The following is a 22,847-nucleotide window of genomic DNA, read 5'->3' as shown; positions in this document are numbered from 1 at the left end:
GATCTCACTTTGTGCTCTGGGTAATTATGACGGGCATTTGCAACTATTTTCTAATATTTCGCAAACCGCTGATCACGAAAATGACGAGCAGAATAATTATAATGAAAATAATCATTAATTGCATTTCTCTGAAATCCACTACAATGCAAGGAATACTGTTAATACGTATGTACTTCTACTACAGTAACATTTTTAATGCAGAACTTTTACTTGTAATAGAGAACAACTAAAACTACATTTGTTGTTGTCGTTAAAAATCACCACTTTGGGGAAACATTATAATCCATGTTGGTTGATTCAAATTAAATCAGCATCCAAAGACTTCCCACATAGAAGACATGTACTCACACTGTTTATCGGATTTTCAGATAATGTTAACTCAGGTTATAAATAAAAATATTGACTTTTCCACAATTGTCATCCATCTGAAAAAAAAGGAAGTCAATATGCACCTTGCAGGGGGGACATGATGAGAATGGATCAATTAAGCATACATCTGTAATAATGGCATTGTTCTTGCTGAATGGTTCCACTGTCTATCTCTGTACTGCAGGTGTACTGCTGTAATAGGCTCAGGCTAGAATATAAACTTATATAAAGACCTGTAGCCTAATGTGTTGATGGGAGCCGGCAAACGATGCACATTTCTTTCTATCAAACACTTTATCTGTGGTTTGTTGGATACGGCAGAATCTTCGATCATGTATTATTAGGTTCTTCACAACATGTAAGATAAATATGTATCAGCTGAGAAACAAACCAAAAATCGACCTGTGAAATATTAAAACATTTGAAGGCCTGGCCTGTGGCTACATTGTGAAAAATGTGCGGGTTGTTGCATGCGCAATACTTTTAATGTCACCGAGGCTAAGCAAAACATTTCAGTTCTTCACCTACAAATGCAAATTAAGGCTTTTTATTAAATGCACACAGGTTTCCAAAGACTTATTTAAAAGTTGGATGCTAAAACATTTCCATAACCTCAAACTGAATTGTTATGACTGTACTAAAGCGATGCCGCAGTGAAACAACTTGTACAGATCCCCATGGCATAGGAAATGTATTTTACTGTAGATTAAAACTTTTAGAGCGAATAAAGAATACTGTTGAACTTATAGACAGGGGATTTCAGGAAAGGTATTTTAAGAGGTAGCGTGTAGACAGACATTTAATTTTCTGAGTCTAATTGCTTCACATTCATAATATCTGTCACAACCCAGACTTTGGAGAGCAATGCTGTAAAGAACCAAACCACCAATGAAGATGCCTGTAGTTTAATTGCAGTTCAGTTCATAGAAGAGATGTGTTGCACCTTGAGGACTCACATGGTAGAGTCCAGTGCCATCTAGTGGTGAGAAGATGGTAGTAAACAGGAGTCGAACAGCTGTGTATTGACAAGAACGTTACACATACAAGGAATTTGGCCAGGTGAATGGTGAATAACAATAAACACAGTGCAACACTACAAAACATCATTTAAAAATATAAAATATAAAAATTAACTTGATTAGTAAAATTATTTGATCAGTCCTTCGGGAAAGCCACTCGAGAGACAAAGAGGACCCATATTAAATGAGTCATTATGATAAATGCATTGGAAACTGCATGGAACTGTTGACCCGTGAGATACAGTTGACCCATGATGCAATAATAACACACAATAACCAATACAATAAATGTTGAACAGGTCCAAAGACTCTAACAACCTCATCCAAAGTAACAAAATAACTGTTAGTCACATTTATATTATTACTGCTACCATTAATGCTTTCATGACTATTATTCTTTGCTTCTATTACTGCTGGTGTCATTATCATTAGTCGTCATTTTTTCCATCATTATTCTGCTTACTACTCTCATCATATGAATCATTTATGTTGTATGCGTTAGCTGTGTTGTAATTATATTATGTTGTTAATCCTATGTTAATACACATGCCATCTGTCCTCAGTGTCTTCTATCCTCTCCGAGGACGGCCGGAAGTTCGTCTCGCTAAGGTTTCTTCATTTATCAGGAGGGGCTTCCTGTTCCGAAGTCAGGGTTCCTGGGAGAGAGGATGTTGCATGCAGTACAGATTGTAAAGCCCTCCTGAGGCAAATTTGTGATTTTGGGCAACACAAATACATTTAATTGAATTGAATTAAAGCCTGTGCATACAGTGTCATCTGTCTATCGATTAAAATAAATATCATACTCAACGTTTTCATCCATCGGTGTCGTGTGCTGTGTTACTATCCTGGCTCATTTTGAGTTGTACTGCCTCTTCACAAGTCCTCATATCCACAGGCACATTCTGCCTCTTCTCCTCATCCAGTTTCTTGTAGTTGAAGTAATGCATGATGAAGAAAAATATGCCCGGCACCAGCATAAACACTCCGCACGCATAGTACATGTATTTGTATTCTCCGAAAATGTCAACCAGAGCTCCTGAAAGAGAAGATGCGCACTTCCTTCGTCACCATTTCATAAATTCACATTTTGTTTATTATAAAAAAAAAATGTTTTTAAAAGTCTCATAAAAGTACACAAACCTGAAAGTGGAGGTCCAAGAAGCACTGGTCCACACTCGATGATGGTGACAAGTCCAACTGCACTGGAGAAGCGTTTAGCTCCAACGAGGTCCATCAGAACTTCAAAAAGCAGTGCGCAAACCATCCCGAACGCCAGACCGAAGATGACAGCGTACACAACCAGACCCACGTATCCGGGTAACAGCGGGCACAAAAGGTGGCACACACCGTTGAATGAAACCGCAAAACTGAAAAAGTATTGGATCCGTGGCCGAACCCACTTGCTGTTGCCAATGAAGCCGGTTGCCGGTCTCATAAACATGTCCACCAGAGCAAAAATAGAGAGCAAGAAAGCTGCTGAATATTCATCAATCCCTTGATGTTTTGCATACGCAGCCATAAAGACCACCGGCGCAAAAAAACCAAAAAACATGACCACATTACCAATGAGATAAATGAGGAAGCCCCGGTGTTTGAAAAGGGAGACGTCTATGAATTTGTGCAGACAGCCCTGACTCTCGCTCTCGTCTTGCTCACCGGTGTCTGAAGCAGCAGCAGCTTCCTCAGCGGCTGCCCCGTTACGCTCCGGTGGTTCGGTCTTTGGTTTTGGTCGGGTGTTATTATTGACCGGTCTCATCAAAGCGCCAGCTACGCAGCAGTTCAAAACGATTCCTCCCAGGATGAGGAAGCTCCCTCTCCAGCCAAAAGAATCAAACAGAAACTGATTGAGAGGAGCCAGAGTGAAGAGGATAACTGGACTTCCTGCCATGGCGATGCCGTTCGCCATGGGCCTTTTGACCTGGAAGTAGGTACCTATGATGGTCAGGGCCGGCTGCAGGTTGAGGGCGAGTCCTAAACCTGTTGAAATAACAGACCGATTCATTGATTTACCAGAAATAATACAATATGTGTTCATATGAATTCAATGTAAAGACAGATAGAGAAACATTGAGGCATGTGAACACATAACTTAAGTCTTAAGTCTATTAAAATATTAATAGTCAGTGTCTCACGTTGCCCATGGATTATTTCTGATTATGAATTTAAATACAAACTCATAAGACCATGAACCATTATAATAAAAGTATACAACAAGGAATTGTTGACTAATCAAAAAAAGATGTACTTTTGAATTCCAAGAGAAAATCGGGCCACTAAAGTTCTTTTGTGTGCCTCAGTAGGCGGAGCCTCTAGATTTAAGTTTAAAGTCTTTGCTTACTTGGTGGTATTAGTATGATTGTGTGTTCTGGTGCACATGCAAGCAAGTAGGGATTTTCTTAATCATCCGATTTAGAAATGTTCAAAAGAATACAGTCTTGAACACAAGTCTGTGTATTGTTCAAATAGTAAAATATTTACACATTGCACAGCATGTGGAGGTTAACCCCCCACAGTGGCACAAACGTCACTAATGGACTGACTCTGATGATCAAAACACTCCTTCATCCTCCCTTTGTCAGCTGGTCACAAGCAGGCAACATAAAGCAAACAGTACACCGAACAGCAGCAAACTTAAACAAAGCCTAAATTGAACTGTTGCTCATCTAATAGGATTATTATTGAACAAAATATATAATTTACCACCAATAACTCCAACGCAAAGATACAGATGCATGATAGTCCTGCCAAAAGAAGCAAGCACCATGCCAGCGCTAACCATGAGCCCACCGACCATGACCACGGGTCTGCTGCCGTAGCGGTTGACCAGTATGCTGCTCACAGGTCCTGTACGGAGCAGAGAAATATGTCATGTTCTTGGTCCCTTCTTTTACTGAAGGTTCGCAGGACTGAGGCTGTATCTGTTTTTTGGTTGAATAAAAGACAGCACATGTATGATAGAATAACTTTGCTCATTCAAAATGTTGATGGGAAACATGAAAAAACATATTTTAAACTGCCTTTGTGAATTTTCTTTTAAAAAAAAGAAGAAAAAAAAGGTATGATTGCCACTGACCTCCTGCATACATAGAAGCGAGCATGACCGAGGACAGCCAGGCAATCTCGCTGTAGGAGACCGTAAAATATTCCTGAATCTCCTTAAAGTAGATGGTGAGGGACTTGGGAAAGGCATAGGAGAATCCTATGGAGATGAAAGCACCAAAGACAACAGCCCAGCCCCAGCCTCCATCTGGTGGTGCGTGGCCTCTTTTGGTTGCTGCTGCAGGGGGCATGTTCGGTCCACCGGCTGAAAGTAAGAACAGTTAGAAGAAGTACAACAAAAAAAACGCACATTTTCAAAGCTGGGGTAACGTTTACATGAGCGCCAACCTTAAAAAACATACTTTCTATATATATATATATATATATTGATATATATATATATATATATATATATATATATATCACAGGAGCTCACCTCTGCACAATCCTTGAAACCGTAATGGTCAAGCTATGAACCCTGTTGTTGTAAGAGGCTGTGGCTGCCTCTCAACAGGAAGACCCTGCTGGTGTGAGGCCTTTGATCTCATCACGTGTGTTTGCATGCCAAATACAAGTGACCGTACACAGAAAAGAAACATTCCTCCTGGAAACAAAAGGTATTTTGTTAGCATTCAACAACAACAGGCGTCCCTTGAGCCACAGATGTTCCGTCAAAGCCGTGTGGGACTTGTGGTTGTTGAATACCAACTAAATAAGCTAAATGGTAAATGGACTGCAATGGTCTTGCTTTTCTAGTAACTCAAAGTGCTTTACCCCACTTCATGTCATCATAAACCCATTCACACAGTCATACACTGATGGCAGTGGATAGACTAACTAACATTCATACAACGTTCACACACCGTAGGCACAGCTACGGGAGCAACTTGGAGTTAAGTGTCTTGCCCAAGGACACATCGACATGGACTAGAGCGCGATGCTCTGATTGAGGATGACCCTGCTGTCGCCCAGCTGTCTTTTATCTTAATTAAAATGGTAAAGGTGTTCAAATGTAATCAGACTTTACAGTAGATACCTATTTGGCTTAGAATATAAGCAGGAGCCCTCAGTAATTCGTTTCAGGTATTCAGAAATAAGTATGAAAAGCACTGAGAAATTACAACAAAAAAAGTATCTTTAGTAAAAGGAGTGCATTCTCAAATAACACTAAATCATTAAACTTATAGAAAATGTATCTCATCTATCTCCAGAAGACCAATAAAAGATATCCCCTGTGAGAAATGGGTTATCTTTTAAAACTGCCGTTCACCTTTATTCCGCGGACATTTGGTTTGTTTAAAAAAGCAGCAGAGTGGGACCTCACGCGAAAAAAATATCACTGCGCTGGAGCGACACAATAGCCACGCCCCCTTAAGTCACGCTCTCCCAGTCAGCTGCTGCTAATAATTTAGTTTGTATGGACTTAACTTTCTTTTTCTAAATAAGCGACTGTGAGCACGCGAGACAACTTTTAGAGGTGTTGCTGTCGAGCGTTTGCTTCTCAACCCCGCTGACCTCAGTTACTCAACCGCTCGTGTAACACGTGCACTGTTAGCTGCTACCAGAAACCCCTCTGTGTTGCTAGCGTGTCGCCTGTTTGATTAGCAACGTGTTGCCGCTGCGGTGGGCACACATTGTTTTTTGGAGATCCCAAAGGAGAGGACGCTTGACCCGCTTGCGTAACGCGGACATTCAACTCAAAAGGCGACTACTAGAGTGACACATGCCCTCCACAAGCGTCATCTGCATCGGAGCATCAGGCTGTGGGTGTGACGGTACACTTCCCTCGTGTTGTACTATAGTAGCCTCCAGTGTGCACGCACGCGCGCGCATTTAACGGTTCCATGTTTTGCGTAACATGAAAGAACTCCAAGGCATTTTTATGTGTATCATGGCAGGTGAATTATTAATGTACAGGACATCGAAATGCTCCCTACAGATGTTTGAGGCTCTTCTGTTTACAATAGTTTCAGCCATCAATGTTGCTATTTTGGGGGCTTTTTTCCCCCAGTCGGGTCCGCCTAAATGCTCTGTCTGGGGTATTTTTCCTCTGTAAGCTGCAGCGAGGATTGCAACAGATGCTGTTTTGCTTTTGGACACGGTATTAAATCGGTAATTGTAAGCAATTTAACACAAGTTATAGCCAAACTGACCGGATAGTAAACGTGACCTGCCGTGTCGGTATGTTATGCCTTTTACTGAAGGTTAGTACCACGTTCGGTCAAAGATGCTCGCGATGGAAAGACCACCACTCTGCCGTTGTAATGGCAGAATATACGAATTTTAAGGGAATGTATTGGCTTTTTTTTTTGTTTGATACAGCAAATGGCCAACGGAGTGATACGTCTGTCTTCGAGTAAATAGCACGGCGCGTTTATTTTAAAGCATTCGGTCAAAGTTCTCTTTAACTTTTTAGCTCTATCACGGTCGAGTACTGGCCGGCAGCTGAGGCCGGAGGATCAACTACAAGTTTTCCCAGTTAAATTAATCTTTAAAAAAAAAAAAAAACATCACCTCCGTATCTGAAGCCTCCTCAAAGTCTCTGGATCTTCACCCCGGAGTGTGTGTGTGTGTGTGTGTGTGTGTGTGTGTGTGTGTGTGTGTGCGCGCGCGCGCGTCCTGTCCCGTCCCGTGATGCTATAATGGAAACTTTCGCTCAGCTGCAAAAGTTGAGACTGAAAATATCTTGTGGGCTACATTAGGGGTCGTCGGATATCCAGATAAACCGAGCTTTAAATGTCAGGTGACGCGAGTCAGAAAACATGTTACAGTATTCCAACAATGCAAACGAATGTAGCTGGAGATATGCAATGTAATATACTAAATCCAAATGATGCTTTAAATGACCATATCATTGAATTTTGACTGTGATATCATTTTAACTCTACATTAGTTTGTATTGTTGTTTTCATCTTTAGGTTTTCCAGGTGGATTGGGTTAAGATTATTTGCAATTGTCATATATATATATATATATATATATATATATATATATATATATATATATATATATATATATATGAACGTGGGATACTAAATGTTTGAACATGTTTGCTTTAGAGGGGGTCTCATTAATATTTTTCTAGAAAACCAATGTTCTCATGCGAACAATAAATGAGTTACTAAAGAGTCCATTCCCTGCTCTGTTTCAGGTGCTGTATGATGGACTTTGTCCCATATGTGTGACGGAGATCCAGTTCTTCCAGTTTCTGCAGAGAAACCGTCCGGTGAAAGTAGATTTTGTTGACATTTCCCTGCCAGTCTACTCTGGAGAGAAATACAAGGATGTCAGCTACGAGATGGCCATGGAGGAAATGCATGTGATTGATGAGAAAGACAAAGTGAACTTACGTTACGAGGACTATAATGTTCTGTGTGTCCGATTGATTTTTGCAGATTAGCCGACATGTCATTTTATTTTGTAGTAGTACCATGCCAGTCCTCTAATGTCGGGTTCATTGGCAGGTTCATCGTGGGATACCAGCTTTTGCAGTCGTGTACGGAGTAGTTGGCCTCGGCTGGTTGGGTTGCCTCATAATGTGGTCGCCTGTGAGACCATTCATGGACAAGTCCTATGCCATCTTTGCCAGGAATCGCTTAAAGTGGACCGGGCGTGGGGGAGAGTGCACCAAAGGACACTGTGAAAAGAAAAAGCATTGATTCCAGGCCGCAGAAAATGTTTAAATGTTTAGTTGTGTCATATCTGTCCATTTATCTTTAACCGTTTATCCTGTTCAAGTTTGCGTGGGCGCTGGAGCCGATCCCAGCTGATATGGGGCGAAGGCCCACAATCAGCCCATCGCAGGGCTTGTTTTTGTGTTTAAGTTAACTGACCGTTAGGAACTAGATAAATACCACTCGGTCTGTCTGGTTACCACTCAATTTATTATTATTAATGGAAAGGTTTAGAAGTTGTTTGCTGAAGGTTAAGCCTTATTAAATGTGTATACTTCAAAGCCATTATTTGATGCAGAATATCTTTACTTGTAAAACTGTAAGTTTGGTTAAACATGCTTAAATTAAATGGAAGAAAACATTAACTTTATTACTGTCACTTTAATTCTGTGACGGAGATTTACAATATAAGAACAGTTTAATAACACAATCTTCTGGAGCTTTTGGAGTTCTGTGTTCAATAATGTTTTATTCTAATTGTTTTAAAACTCTGAGCTGTTTCTTTTAACATGACCACTGGTAAAATGACTGAGGTTAACCCTAACACATTACGGCGCATAGAAAAAGTTATAATGCAAACGTCAGAGGGTAATGGTGTACGATGTCCAACACTCATAATATGGCAAATATACAGAAAGTGATAGAAAAGTTTAGTCATATAGTTCCTGTTGCACGGAATCTCAGATTGAGGTGCATTCAAAACCGGATAGAGAACAAGACCATCAAGAAGCCACTAGATGTCATCGTAAATCTACAATAATCTCCCTTGAGGGAAGTTGCTCCTCTTGTACTCTGCTGTAAGGCAGTCGGGATTATTTGCCGGATCATGATCGGGCTGTAATGATGGGTGAAATCTTTATCTAACCGTCCTCACAGTAAAGGAAATAAAACATTACAACAGTTTGCAAGTTACTGAATAATCATTTATTGCCTACGTCAAAAGGTGAGCGAGTAAGGGAGCGTATGTGCACTTTGTGTTTAAGACGGACTCAGATGTGATTGAGGTTAGGTTGCATTTATTTTTTACGATATAAAAGTCTTGGAAAAGTCATTGTTTAGGATGTTGAAAAAAGTCATGAATCATGTGTAAAAAAACAACCAAATACAAATTGTCGAAAAAAGTAACTAAAGTATAGGATGTTGAAAACGATCAAAATGTCATAATATAGTATGACGAAGAAAGTCGTAAAAAGTCATGAAGTTATCATATAGTTTGGTGAAATAAGACATGTACAACTCATACTATAGTATGACTAACAAAGTCATACAGATGGTACGTTCGAAAAAGTTATAAAAGAGTCGTAAAACATTCACAAAGTCATCGTGCTGTTGGTCAAAATATAAAATGTATAATATACACATATAAAAGGTTACAAAAAAATGACATTATTAAATACTTAACTGTAAAATAATGTTCCATTGTGACATTGCTTACACCCTGGACAGTCACAGTTTAAATGAAAGGTTGCTTTTTGTTCATGCTATTAGCTGTTTGTACATTGTAATTACTCATACTGGTTTACTGTAATTTGACTATAATCTTAATCATGATTAAGCATTTATTTTTATGTATTAAGCACGACAGACCTAATTAGAAGCAATTGTTTCGTATCACATGTTGTGACCTGTGCACAGTTTCTAAGAAGCCCGTTTCGGAGGAAGGTGTGTGTGTGTGGATTGCTGTGACGTAAGCAGCAGCGAACCTTCAGCTCAACCCTTGAATTATTACACCTCTCTAATTTTAGCTTGCAGCCTCATGGCATTCACCAGGGACAATGAAGTTCAGCACAGCATTGGCTTATGCTTGTCCGCCCCCCTCAGCCCAGCTCCACCAATCACGGTTAAGTACTGCATGAGAGAAAGGTTGAGTTAAGTATCAAAAGAAGAAATAGTGCTTCTGACAGTTGGTTAAAAGTGATTAAAAAACAACAGACTTGAAGGGGAATTGTGAAGACAGAAGAACTACCGGTAGTGTTCATCTCAATCAGCTCAGCCTGAAAGTACACACTTTCCATTAAAGAGTGACAATGTGCCCCTCCGAACACATGATGTATTTTTTATACCCAACTTACTTTGTTTTGCAAGCAAATTCATTTGTTTAAATGGTATGTTTCATATAAATGATTGGATTCAAGTTATTATATGTTCCATGTAGCTCTCTGAAGAGGATGAATCCTGCTGACTGGTGACCTCTTGACCTTTCCTCTTAAACCACTAGCAGGGGGGACATTCTTTTTTGAAATGGATTGCCAGGAAACGTGGTCAGGTATTCACGTTCCCTCAGGATGAATGGTAATAACGTTGATGCCGAAGTTTCCATCTGGTGCCGAGTCAAAAATGAACATCAATGTGCTTAATTGCTCCTCCTTGAACCGCTTCCTCCGAGATAATACCAAAGAAATGAATCATGTCCAGGTGGTGCGTTTTTACTCGTCCTCCAATAGGAATACATTCAAACCTGAAGCTCTCAATTTGGATCTTTGAGGAGGCTTTCGTTCACTGGGAATCACTTTCGTCAATCATTTAATAAAAAGTCGTGGGGATCGACGTGTCCACCGTCTCCTGGATCACTGACTACCTCACAGGCAGACCACAGCTTGTCCGACTGGGCCGTGTGCTGTCTGGGACGGTGGTCAGTGATGTTGGAGCCCCACAGGGAACTGTTCTGTCTCCCTTCCTGTTCACCCTTTACACCACTGACCTCCAGCACGACTGAGGGTCATGCCATCTGCAGAAGTTCTCTGATGTCTCTGCAGTGGTCGGGTGTATTAGGGATGAACGGGAAGTGGAGTACGGGGCAGTTGTGGATGACAACTGCCTTGGCATCATTGGCTGCAAACTGACTATAAGGAACAGGTGGTGGAGAGGAGGACACTGAAGAAAGTATTGTCCGTATTGGATAACCCGGAACACCCTCTCCACCTACTGCAGGGACAGCGGAGCACGCTCTCCACCAGACTGCTTCAGCTGCGCTTCACAAGGACAGATACGGGAGAACGTTCCTGCCAACTGCTATAAAACTGTAAATAACCTCTGGCCAGATCCTCATCAAATTAACAACATCAATAAACCTTGCACCGTTTCACTTTATAAACTTGGATACACTGTATAAACTTTGCATTTTTTGTAATTTTTTGTTGTTGAAGTTTTCATTTCCTTTATTTTAATTCTTAAATGTAATATGCCCTGCTATTTTATTTTATTGTATTGTATATATTGTAAACATGCTTGCTGCTGCTACAAAGGAATTCCCCCCTGGGGATGAATAAAGTATATCTAATCTAATCTAATCATAAAGTCTGCCTTGTTCTCACAACTCCATAATATCTTGCCAAGTCACGGAGAGTCAACCAGCAGCCGGAGAACCAAAGTTACCAAAGGGCAGAGAGACACAACGCGGACCTTGAAAAGAAAAAGATAAACCGGAGCTTGGAGAATAGTCCTTAGAGTATGGTTCTGGACTGGACTCGTTGACAATATTTAAAGAGAGATACAGTTATGTTGCTATTCACGTTAACTCGCACTGCTCTCACGCTTTTGCACAAGTTTCAATGCATGGACACCATGTCAACAGAAGGTTGACAAGGAGAACAACTTCAAACATTTTGTTATAAAGTCTAAACAGAGAAAATTGGGTGCCGATCAGTCAACAGTGGAAACTAACAATATTTATATTACTTCCTCTTCCAATCTCTTCCACACATTCCTCACAGTCCATGTCACAACTGTAGCAAGAGAAACCTGTTTTTGTGCATCCCGTCCTCCAAAAAACGGTCGAGGAGCAGCTGTAGAACCACAGGGAGGCTCAACACAAGTGCAAACATGTCATGTCAAGTGCAAAGCATGTCCAAAAAGTCACATTATAGCATGTAAAAAAAATATTGGCATAGTGTGGTGAAAAAAAAATATATATATTTTGAAAAAAGTTAGTGTAGAATGTCGAAAACATTTATGAAAAAGTTAGAATATATTTAGTCTGTTGTAAAGTTATACGAGTCATAGTTTTTTAAAATGCTGAAAGTCTGATCAGGCTTATTCAGACATTTTCTGGCAGTCTAATCTGGCCTTCCTGTTCTCCAGTGTTACCAGTGGTTTGCACTTTGTTATAAATATATAATAGTATACCTTTATTACATTTTGTTGGCTTTTTATGGCATTTATTTACGACATACTTTTAGAGCACAGTTGTTATGGCCTACTATAAAAGAAACACTCTGAATCCCAATTACATTCAAGCTTTTTTTTTAAATGCTCCCATTACAAGACTGCGATGTCCATTTGTTCACTTGACTTTTCTAGCCATCTTTCCTAAAAGTTTATGGTCGTCGCCATCTTGGGTCACATGCGACACAAAGGAAACATATTATTAACGTTACTCTTACTGAATGTTCACTCTAAATGTTATTCAACATGTGTTCATAATTATTCACGTTTTAAAACTTCACAAACCTGTAAAGATAGAATGAGACAGGTGTCGGGGCCCACCTGCTCGGTGCAGCTTCGCACCACTTTCTTAGAAATACCCCCCCCCCCCTCCCCCCGTCCCAAAAAAAGAAATACATAAGATGTGTCAATACGTTTGTGTGCATTTGATAGAGATGTTTTGATGTTGGAAGAGGAAATGGCCAGAATATACAAAATCGATGTATATTGTTCAGCATCATATTAGCATCTAAAGAAATATAACTAAAAAGCATAGGCTATTTTAATAGATAATTCAAACGTTGATTCTCATCATCTAGAACTCTGGGTAAGTCAGTCTGACTTGTTTCTTTAAATATGAACATTGCTGGTAGATGAAAAGGCAGACAACAACAACAACTTTGGATATTGAGGAAAATATTGAGCCTCGCCATAACAAACATGAAAAAAAAGTATTTCTGCAAAACGCAAAGTAATTGTGTACTGTATACAGTACATTACTGACACATATACAGAATATAGAACATGGAGAAAGCTAAATGAAGTCAAATATCCTGATATCCAGATTTAGGTTCACTCAAAAGCAGATAAAGAACCAAACTGTCAGGAAGCTGCCACTAGGTGTCAGCGTAGATCTAAAATAATCACCCTTGAGCGAAGTTGTTCCCCATAATCTGTTGTATGGCAGTCGTGATTATTTGCCAGATCGTGATTGAGCTGTTCATTTGAAGGTGATGGGTGAAATCATAATCTATCGTTTCTAGGAAAACTAAAATATAAAACAAATCAACTGACCAAACTGGCATAATATTTGTCATTTGAATGACATTTTGTAAGTAATTTCTGTGCTGCTGGACAAAACGTTTCCAATCTCACAGGAGCCTCTCCTATTATGAGCATATTTCATCATCATTACATCATTGCAATACAACACAGCGTGTGCTTTACTAAAGTTATATGAGTTGGGAGACTAAACACACTGTGATATACGGCAAACACATTTTTGATTTACACAATTCTTGAATTTTGCTTTTGCTTTCCACAAAAGCAAACTAAATGAATGAAATGTATTTCAGTAAATCCTTTAGATTACAGCTGGAAAAATACTGGTAATTGTTTTATGTCGAGGACGAAAGGTGAGCGAATAAGGGAGTTTTTTACTTTTCCTTTACGACTGGCGACCTGGTGTACCTGTTAATAATTGCAGAGTACAGTCAGGTTTTTTTTAAATAACAAGAAGAATAACAACACCCTTCAGTATACGTACAAAATAGTTACACTGTAACTTGTTGGCTTGTATTTACTCAGCACGACAGACCTTAGACATAAACAATTAGACGTACTAGTTCTGCACCACATGTTGTGACCTCTGTTTCTAGGAAGCCGGTTTGTTTCGAAGGAAGGTGTGTTTGTGTATTGCTGTGACGTAAGCAGCAGCTAACTTCAGCTCACTGAGACCCTTGAGTTGCCACCCTCTCTCTAATTTTAGCTTGCAGTAAGCAGTGTCAACACATGACTTTAAGCATGTGTGGTATTACACAGCATTGGCTTATGCTTGTCCATCCCTCAGCCCAGCTCCACCAATAACAGGTGAGTACTGCATTAGAGAAAGGTTGAATTAAGTATCAAAACACTGACGAAATAGTGCCTCTGACCATTTGTTAAAAGCGGTGTACTGGATATAAAAAAACAACAGACTTGTGAATTGTGAAGACAGAAGAACTTGGTGTTGTGTTTGAGGTAAATCCTTAGTGTATGTTTTTATGTGACATTTCCTGTCAAGGTTACAGTAGCTATAGGCTACTTCATGACCTTCCCCTTACGTGGGAAACAACCATTGCGAGCAGCTTGCCTTTCTCTTTGTGAAGGCACCGAAGAAAGTGTTCAGGAATGCATGTTACACAGTAGAATAGTAGGAGAATGCTGGAATGCTCGTAAAGCTGTCTTGAGTTATCACTTTTCTATTTCACATTGCAGAAATAGCAGATATATTGACAGCATGAAGAGTTATTTACAGGTTCTATACGCAGAAATATTTGTTTCTTTGATTTCTTTAAAAGGTGGACGTGCAAGGTTGTTGAACATAATGTTTGTACACAATCAGCTCACCCTGAAAGTGCACACTCTCTTATCAGTGACAATGTGCCTCTCTGAACAGAAGAGATATTTAATAAGTTAACTCGTATATGTTGGATAAATGGCGATCCCTTGACTTTTCTCAGGCAGGATGGCATTCGTTGTTGTGATTGAAATGTCTCTACAACTACTGGATCACTTGTCATGTTATGTAGTAGAGGCTTTCATGTTTCCTCAGGATGAATTGTAATAACTTTGACACCCTGATTTTTCCATCTGGTGCCAGGTCAAAATTGCAAATGGTCCAATACTTTTGTTTATCACCAAACACCACCAACAATTCCATTCCCATCAGCTTCAACTGCACTTTGTTTGACGTAATTAACAGATGTTAACATGATTAAACACTAAACTAAGACTCTGAACATGGTAAATGTTATATTGTGTACAAATCTCTTCATGGTCTAGCACCAAAGTACATGTGTGACATGTTAGAGCCATATGAACCATCTCGGGCTCTGAGAAGCTCAGGGAGTGGTCTCCTGCTGGTGCCGAGTCAGGACTCAACACGGGGAGGCTGCGTTTCACTTTTATGCTGCAAAAATCTGGAACAGTCTTCCAGAAGATGTGAGACAGGCCTCAACTCTGACAATGTTTAAATCCAGGCTGAAAACGGTTCAATTTGACAACTGAAAGTATTTTATATGCACTCTTCGCTTTTATTATAATTAATATATTATTATTTTTATGTTTTTATGGAATGATTTTATTTGCCTTTTTGTAATTGTATGTAGCTGTAAAGCACTTTGAATTGTGTAGGAATTGTGCTCTATAAATAAACTTGCCTTGCCTTGCCTTACTGCCAAAAGTCAACAAACTACACTGTCCTTCTGACCTTGTTAGCATGCTAATTTTAGCATTTAGCATCACTGTGCTAATACATTCTCTCACAGCTGCTTCTATTTCCCTAGATTCCTGTTGAAAATGCTGCTACGGCCAAAATCAATGCCAGCTCAAGAGTGACATTTGGACTCAACCCCTGCAGGTCAAACATGGGTCGCTACCTCAGCACCAACTTGTCTTCAAGTTCGGTGAACAAGACATTGAGATCATACTGCAAAGTTAGGTACCTAATGAGCCTCCTTAGAAAGTACCCTCGTCTGGCTAAAGCAACACTCGGCCTGGACCTCCACAGACATTACCTGCTATCGCCTCTTCATCTCTCCAGATTTACAAGAAAAGGTATATTCAACCATTTAAACGTCAGTGCTGCAGGCTTTGCTTCCAACCACTTTCTCCGTGATTATACCAAAGAACTGAATCATCTCCAGGTGGTGCGTTTTTACTCGTCCTCCAATAGGAATACATTCAAACCGGACGCTCCAATTGGGATCCTCGAGGAGGCTCACACTGGTTTACTTTCGAGTTCACTGGGAGGACGTCTCGGTCAATCGTTTAAAAGGATGTCCAGACACATCAACATATATTTCAAGAGAAAGGATGTTTCTCTCGCCGAAAATGCCCGCCTTGTTGTCACAACTCCGGAATGTCTTGGAAGTTCACAGAGGCGTTGTCAAAGTCAAACAGCGGCCAGAGAGCAACATAAATCAGGTGCAGACACAACGCAGACCGTGAAAAAAGATAAACAGAATAGCTCAGGAATAAGTCATTCAAAACAAAACAACTTTGGACTGCAACTATTTCACATCAGCTCTTTGGCGACAGCCTTTGGGGAGAGCTACAGTTACGTCGCTGGTCACATTAACTCGGCCTTCTCTCGCGATTTGACAGAAGTTCAAATGCAGGAGAATTTGGACACCGCGTCTTCCACAAGAGGGAAACACACAAAGCTGAAGAGGAGACAAACGCAAAACACTTACATCATGAAGTCGAAAGAAGCTGAAATGTCTCCAGTCAAATCAGGTGGCGATCAGCCAACAGTGGAGACTAACACTATCTCCAGCAGCTGGGAGGAGGGCTACCTCCATTTTGCAAGACATATCAATAAATACTTTGGTGCCAAAGTTACCAAAGAAGTTGATCAAGATCAGAATAGGGGGGAACAACTTCCTGAAGAAAAGAATAGCACTTCCTCACAGACCCAGGGTGCCATGTCACAATTGCAGCAAGACAAACCTACCATCCATGGAACAGGAGGCCTTTTTCACAGCAGCTCTAATACCACTAACTTCGGAGAGAACTATTTCCAAACGGCCAGCCACATCAACCAGTATTTTAATGGTCAAAGTGGATTGAATGAGGACACTGATGGAAATCTCTTAACGGAGATGGATCCTGGATCTGCTACCTCTGAGAGACTAAAGACTGTGTCCTTCATGGACTGCCTGTACAACCCCACAAGTGCCATCCCTGACTTGCTGGGTGCTTATCTGAAACTTGGCCCTTTGACTCAGACCCGTAAGCCTGCGATGATGTCGCCAGAGACAATGCTGAATAAAAGGGTGAGTTGAGGTTACATGTTCAGTGACCAAGAATGTGAGGAATTGATTGTTAGTCTTGAAAGCTTCCCCGTGTTTCCCTTATAACATGAGCTGACACGTCCCACTATGCCTCAGCTCATTCTTAAAGTTTGTTCAGCATTGCTATTCAAAATGTCATAAAAAAAAACATTGCTGGTATCGTTGCAGAAGCTAAACCAAATGCATTCAAAGTTTTATGCAAATGTTTATTGGTAATCTCTGGCTGTGTGTCCTCAGCTGGTATTGAGTCAGAGGCAGACAAAGGAAGTGACACGGGGGCTGATTGGCACTCTGTCACAGGCTTTGTCTCCCGAAGCTCTGGCTGCCTGCGTGGAGGCTCTCAATGAACACCTCATCCGTTACCCATCATGCAAAGCTTTAATGTGGCAGGTCTGTTGGAAGTGGAACAAAAACACAGCACAAGCGTTTAACTGACTGATTTGACCTCAGATAATTCTCAAAGAAGTTTCTGTTTCCAGGAAAGAACTGCAGTCACATTGTTGAAAAAGCGACGGACCAACAGAGATAACCAGGTGCTTCAGAGCGCGTTAAGAGAAAGCTTGGCTCTCATCGGCTATGTGGACCCGGTCAAAGGTCGTGGCATAAGAGTGCTCTCAATTGACGGTGGTGGCACACGGTAACAGTGAGAACAAATATTATTGATGAATGATTGCCTTTTACAAATTTAGTGTGCATGAATATTTATTTATTATTTATTAGTTCATCAATTAATCTTTCATTTATTTTCCTGATAATCTATTCATTGTTTTGTCAATAAAATGTCAGAAGATAGTGAGAAGAGGTTATCAAGACAAGGAAAGTAGCAAAGAGGGAATGTTTGACATTCTGAGCTTGAAAAATAAATCAAAGTATTAATCGATTATCAAAATAGTTCATTGATTTTTATGTCTATCGACTAATTGATTTATCAACTAATTGTTTCAGCTTAACCCTGTTAAAGATGGTCTCAGTACTGTAATGTGTATATAATTTATTAACTTAATCAACTAATCTTAATATGTTTATTCTACATTTAATATTTATGATATTCAATATTTTGTATTGGCCTTTTCCAGAGGTGTGGTGCCTTTGCAGGTATTAAAGCTACTGGAAGCTCAAACAGGCAGGAAGATCCATCAGCTGTTTGACTACATCTGTGGAGTGAGCACAGGTGACAAACAACATAATGGAGAGTTTCCAAGCTAATATTAACAATATAATATATGCCTAACAACCTCTCCATGCTTCTGAATCTGAATCCATCCGTCTTTCTCTGCATGCGTTTATTCAAGGTGCCGTTCTGGCCTTCATGCTCGGTCTTGCCCATTTTTCTCTCGAGGAGTGTGCTGACATGTATCGTCGCTTTGGCTCTGAAGTGTTTCGGCAGAACCCGCTGGTCGGCACTGTGAAGATGGGCTGGAGTCACTCTTACTATAACACTGAGACCTGGGAGACAATACTACGGTATTCAAGGAATAGATTCTGACACTATAAATGTACTCCAGTGTATGTGGTGTATTCTTAACACGTTAATAAGACAGCAATCACAATCTGCTCTGATGGAATTTTCTATTCTCGTCATGCTTAGAGAAAAGCTTGGAAATCGAGTACTTATCAAAACAGCTGGAAATGAGTTGAGTCCCAAGGTAAGAATTCTGCCTTTTGATGATGAAATGATAATAACCAATAATGTTGGATTGATGAGGTTGCAGCTTCTTAAGTCGAGCACACTACTGTGTAACAGGATATAATTAGCACCATTCTTTTATTTTCAGCATTGAAATTTCAGTTTGCAATTTGGTTTTGTAGACATCTCCCGGAGGGTATTGTTGTTATGTGTTCAGGTTTCAGCAGTCAGCGCTGTGGTAAACTGGGGTACCAGTCCAAAGGCCTTCGTCTTCCGCAACTACAACCACAAACCAGGCTCTCTCAGCCGCTACGCAGGAGGCTCAGCTTTTCAGATGTGGCAGGCAGTGCGAGCGTCGTCCGCCGCCCCAGGATACTTCCAGGAGTTCCCCTTACAGAGTGACATTCACCAGGTAGGAAACTGCTATTATTTCTGCATTTTCAGAGAGTTCTCAGTGACTCAAAATGATGCTGACATTTGGGACTGTGTGGAAATAATTTAGATAGCATCAATACCTTTTTTTACAGGATTTTAGATGAACTAACCCAATTATGTTTTATTGGTAAAATTATTTTTAACATACCCAGTTACAAAATTGATGGCAGGAGTGTTGTCCTCTGCATATGGCCAAACACATCGTTATGACTTGTGGTGCACACAAAAGCCTTGTTTTTAATGCAACTGAGATGAAAAAGGTAAGAGCAGGGATGAGTTTGAAGGTTTATATTATAAGGAGATTATTTAGAGATTAGAAAGGAAGAAAATACTTGTGCTGTACATTTTTAGATGAATTTCTGTACGTTTTCGTAGGATGGAGGAATCATCTTGAACAATCCCTGTGCCTTGGCTGTTCACGAGAGCCGTCTATTGTGGCCCAACCAGCCCTTCCAGTGTGTGCTGTCCCTGGGCACTGGTCGCTATGACAATGCAAAGAAGGGACCGACCACCTCCACCAGCCTGAGGGCCAAAATCAGCAACCTGATCAGCAGTGCTACTGACACTGAAGGAGTCCACACCCTTTTGGACGAGTTGTTGGCTCCAGATGTGTACTTCCGCTTCAACCCCATGTTAAGTGTTCTGGTGTCCCTGGATGAGAGTCGGCCGCAGGTCCTGGACCAGCTACAGATAGACACCCAGAACTACCTGGAGAGAAACCGGTCCAAAGTGGCACGGCTCTGTTTGGTGCTCGGGGCGGAGCGCTCAGCTGCGAGCAGAACTAAGGACTGGATGGATGAGAGGGCCTGGGAGATGAAGCAGAGATGGGTGTGAGTACGTACAATATGAGGTATGTGTACGCAGAAATGCATACCCAGTGGACAAAATAACAACCCTGATGTATTGATGCAATTTGGTTTGCTTCAACTAGGTGGTTATTTTCAGAAACTCTATGGCATTGTCAATCTGTCAGTTTGTCCACCATTTCGGCCGGAGTGATTTATTTAATCAACTATTGAATTGATTGCCATTCAATTATGTACAAACATTCATGTTCTCCAGAAGATGAAGCCTCATTGAATTTGGTGATCGCCATTAGCCCAAGCAAAAAAAAATGGATTGCCCTAAAACCTGGTGCAGACATTCATGTCCGTCTCTGAATGAATTGCATTTATTTTGTTGATCCCTCACCTTTTCAACTAATGACATTATCAGGTCAACATTTAGATTTGTTTCAATACTAATTTCAAAACTAAAAACATTCCCGTCAGCCTCTGTTGTATTTTATGTTTAGTAGAACATTTTATATTGCTAATTACTAAACAAAGATGGTGAACATGGTGAACATTAAACCTGCCAAACATAAGCATGTTACTGTGAGCAGGTTAGCATTTTGCTCAAAGTAAAGTACAATATACCAGAGCCACTAGTGTGAATTATATGCTGTGTCTACACTTTTCATACGCATAAATGAGACCCCAATAGTATAGTTATGCCTCAAGTCTCTTTTCTTCTGTTTTATGTGCTACAGCGATTGTGTGTTGGCCTATGAGTTGTTGAGCGCCTACATGTGATCCCAGTTGTCTTTGCTTATTGCATTTTTCTGTCTTTGGCATCTGTTATTGTGAAACTCGGCCCCTTGGCAAAAATATGTGATTTGTAGAGTTTGCGGCCCCTTCAGAGGGGGTTGAACCATCACCAAGAGACTTTAAGTTATAAGACAACTTATAGAGTGACAAAGAAGCCAGATAGTTGTTCCGAAGCTTCATCAAATTCATCAAGGTTATAATGTCATAAGATGTTTTGGCTGTTTTATCCACTTCCTGATATACATGCGGGCTATTTTAAGCCAAATTAATATGATGTTGTCAACAAGCCTCACTTATAGTACGTTCATGCACTTTATTAAAATGCTTTGTGTAATGTGACATAATGCCCTATCTGAATATTAATATTAATGTCGCACTTCTCAGTGTTGTTAAATGTGATATAAGCTATAAATTATTCTTTTTATGTGACATCACAGATAAAGTAGTACATTATTGTGCAAATGGACATTGTTTCATTGTATCTTTTGAATAAATCAATATTCATGAAGGCTTTTGTTTTTGTCATTGAATGTTAGTTTTGTTCCTGTAATGGACAAATAAAACCAACGCCATTTTTTTTTTTGCCAACCCAATAAATAAATCTCCCTGATCTTGGTAAATTGTGTCAGACTTTATCAATGAGGGAACAAAAAAATCATCCACTCACTCGAATGTGACGGGTTTAATCCCCCTCCCCACCCCCCGCCCATGCTTGTGGAAGCTGTGTCCACCCTGTCCACAATAGACTGACTTTGTTCCGAACAGAAACGCTTTGTGTGAGAGAGTGTGCGTTCGTGCCAGCCAGAGTGAAGATACAAGGTCAGTAACCCACTCCCCATCTAACGCACTGCAAATCAACAGCACACATGAACAAACACCATTTCTTAAACAAGCTGCAGCTGACTGTTGCTAGATAAGAGCTGGACGACACCCAAACCTAAAAGTAGTGTACAACCTGTCACTTTATTAAACTATTTATTCTCTCATCGCTGTGGCGATGACGTTATACTTATGTGAGGATTTCACAATGGATTTATTATTATGGGCTCTCTGGCCCTGTTTGCCAGGCGTGTGACCCGGACTCGGGACCGCCGTTCTGACAGGCCGCATGAGCCCCTGTTATCTTGCTTTTTACCTGCGTTAAGCTGGAGTGACAAATAAGACAAATAACAGATGCTGCTGGAAAAAAATTGAGGCTCGCTGTGAAGAAGATGATGTGAATCTACTGTGAAAGGAAGAAGAAAGTAGGAGTCCGCTTTCACTGCAACAAAGAGCAGAGAAAACTATTTAAACTACACTCGAAGGTAGGAGGACCTCGAACAATCACTGTTTTGTACTTTGTTTAAATAATTTTCTATATTAGCTTTTGGACATAAAGTTTAAAGAACTGGAGCACATTGAGACACGTTAGCGTAGCATATAGAGCCTCGCCATGTGAAGGAGTGCTTTAGTCCTTGCAGCTGTTGTTCAAGACGGCTCTCATGGGAAGTCAAGGTTTTAATGATGTCATAGTCTGACTTGAGAAGTGGGACGGGTCTACAGCTGCATCAGCAGATTTGTATCAGAGTGAACACAAGATGGTTCAGCTTTCACGCCTGTGAGATGACTGGCATCAATCTGTGGCATTGTTTTAGTGACACATGTGATGTGCATTTGACTTTATGAACTAATTATGTCACTGTATAATGTCTGGAAGTTAACTATAAGTTTCCCTTATGTTGCCCATCTCACTAAATACCCATTGGTCTTAATATTTTTTTATTTATTCAACAGCGTGCCTCTGTGAATGACAATGTAATATACATAACAGCAATGTAATGGTTTGCCGTGATAATTTGGACAGACAGTCCGACCGAGATTAGTGATCCACAGATGCCCGTTACCTCACTATAAAGTCAGAGCTCAAATTTGTGAGACAATAATGTTTTGATAGCACAGTGGCGATGACTCAATGCAGCTCAGTGGCCTGGAGTCTCTTTCTGGCCTTTTCTTGTGTGCCCCCCTGATGCAGTGACGTCAAAGTGCAAATGAAAGGTGCTCCGAGTCTGAAAAGGCGACTTGTGTGCGGTCGAACATTCCCTCCCACATGACATCTGCTTTTACCCGAGCCCTGT

General features: G+C 40.5%; 3 protein-coding genes across 15 annotated transcripts; 2 read left to right on the top strand and 1 right to left on the bottom strand.

Moving 5' to 3' along the window:
- Positions 1-1,258: 1,258 nt before the first annotated feature.
- LOC117733496 (monocarboxylate transporter 2-like) lies at positions 1,259-7,090 on the bottom strand. 5 transcript variants are annotated; one of them, XM_034537190.1, is made up of 6 exons: positions 7,040-7,090; positions 6,945-7,007; positions 4,465-4,695; positions 4,092-4,235; positions 2,532-3,368; positions 1,259-2,427 (listed from the first exon to the last, which is right to left on the bottom strand). In XM_034537190.1, the coding sequence occupies exons 3-6, from the start codon at positions 4,679-4,681 to the stop codon at positions 2,204-2,206; spliced, it is 1,422 nt and encodes a 473-aa protein (XP_034393081.1). In that variant the 5' UTR covers positions 4,682-4,695; positions 6,945-7,007; positions 7,040-7,090; the 3' UTR covers positions 1,259-2,203. The 5 variants fall into 5 exon arrangements, with proteins under 5 accessions (XP_034393081.1, XP_034393083.1, XP_034393079.1 ...); XM_034537192.1 differs by adding an exon at positions 4,867-5,034 and having other exon boundaries at positions 6,945-7,086; XM_034537188.1 differs by having other exon boundaries at positions 1,259-2,044; positions 2,195-2,427; positions 6,945-7,085.
- LOC117733497 (uncharacterized protein At5g50100, chloroplastic-like) lies at positions 5,784-9,016 on the top strand. Of its 9 annotated transcripts, none has more exons than XM_034537195.1 (3): positions 6,212-6,542; positions 7,582-7,749; positions 7,895-9,016. In XM_034537195.1, exons 1-3 carry the CDS (start codon positions 6,456-6,458, stop codon positions 8,087-8,089), a joined length of 450 nt encoding a protein of 149 aa, XP_034393086.1. In that variant the 5' UTR covers positions 6,212-6,455; the 3' UTR covers positions 8,090-9,016. The 9 variants fall into 9 exon arrangements, 3 of the variants coding, with proteins under 3 accessions (XP_034393086.1, XP_034393085.1, XP_034393087.1); XM_034537194.1 differs by having other exon boundaries at positions 7,582-7,770; XM_034537196.1 differs by having other exon boundaries at positions 7,582-7,802; positions 7,895-8,008.
- Positions 9,017-16,349: 7,333 nt separating this feature from the next.
- On the top strand, positions 16,350-21,157 carry LOC117733618 (calcium-independent phospholipase A2-gamma-like). Its single transcript, XM_034537398.1, has 8 exons — positions 16,350-17,064; positions 17,320-17,472; positions 17,562-17,719; positions 18,159-18,253; positions 18,375-18,546; positions 18,671-18,728; positions 18,927-19,121; positions 19,520-21,157. Exons 1-8 carry the CDS (start codon positions 16,402-16,404, stop codon positions 19,976-19,978), a joined length of 1,953 nt encoding a protein of 650 aa, XP_034393289.1. The 5' UTR covers positions 16,350-16,401; the 3' UTR covers positions 19,979-21,157.
- The last annotated feature ends 1,690 nt before the right edge of the window (positions 21,158-22,847 follow it).

The sequence above is a fragment of the Cyclopterus lumpus genome, chromosome 7 (assembly GCF_009769545.1).
Source record: "Cyclopterus lumpus isolate fCycLum1 chromosome 7, fCycLum1.pri, whole genome shotgun sequence".
Taxonomy (NCBI): domain Eukaryota; kingdom Metazoa; phylum Chordata; class Actinopteri; order Perciformes; family Cyclopteridae; genus Cyclopterus; species Cyclopterus lumpus.
The sequence above is the reverse complement of the archived record's forward strand: the minus strand, read 5'-3'. Positions and strand labels throughout refer to the sequence as shown.

Bases quoted from the DNA above. Each gene is read 5' to 3' on its own strand.
- LOC117733496 (XM_034537190.1), bottom strand. From the start codon at position 4,681: ATGCCCCCTGCAGCAGCAACCAAAAGAGGCCACGCACCACCAGATGGA. The intron at 4,236-4,464 runs GTCAGTGGCAAT...TGCTCCGTACAG, and splicing joins CGCTTCTATGTATGCAGGAG to GACCTGTGAGCAGCATACTG. The intron at 2,428-2,531 runs GTTTGTGTACTT...CTTCTCTTTCAG, and splicing joins TCTTGGACCTCCACTTTCAG to GAGCTCTGGTTGACATTTTC.
- LOC117733618 (XM_034537398.1), top strand. From the start codon at position 16,402: ATGCAGGAGAATTTGGACACCGCGTCTTCCACAAGAGGGAAACACACA. The intron at 17,065-17,319 runs GTGAGTTGAGGT...GTGTGTCCTCAG, and splicing joins AGACAATGCTGAATAAAAGG to CTGGTATTGAGTCAGAGGCA. The intron at 18,254-18,374 runs GTGACAAACAAC...CGTTTATTCAAG, and splicing joins CATCTGTGGAGTGAGCACAG to GTGCCGTTCTGGCCTTCATG.
- LOC117733497 (XM_034537194.1), top strand. From the start codon at position 6,456: ATGCTCTGTCTGGGGTATTTTTCCTCTGTAAGCTGCAGCGAGGATTGC. The intron at 6,543-7,581 runs GTAATTGTAAGC...GCTCTGTTTCAG, and splicing joins TTGGACACGGTATTAAATCG to GTGCTGTATGATGGACTTTG. The intron at 7,771-7,894 runs GTGAACTTACGT...GTTCATTGGCAG, and splicing joins TGATTGATGAGAAAGACAAA to GTTCATCGTGGGATACCAGC.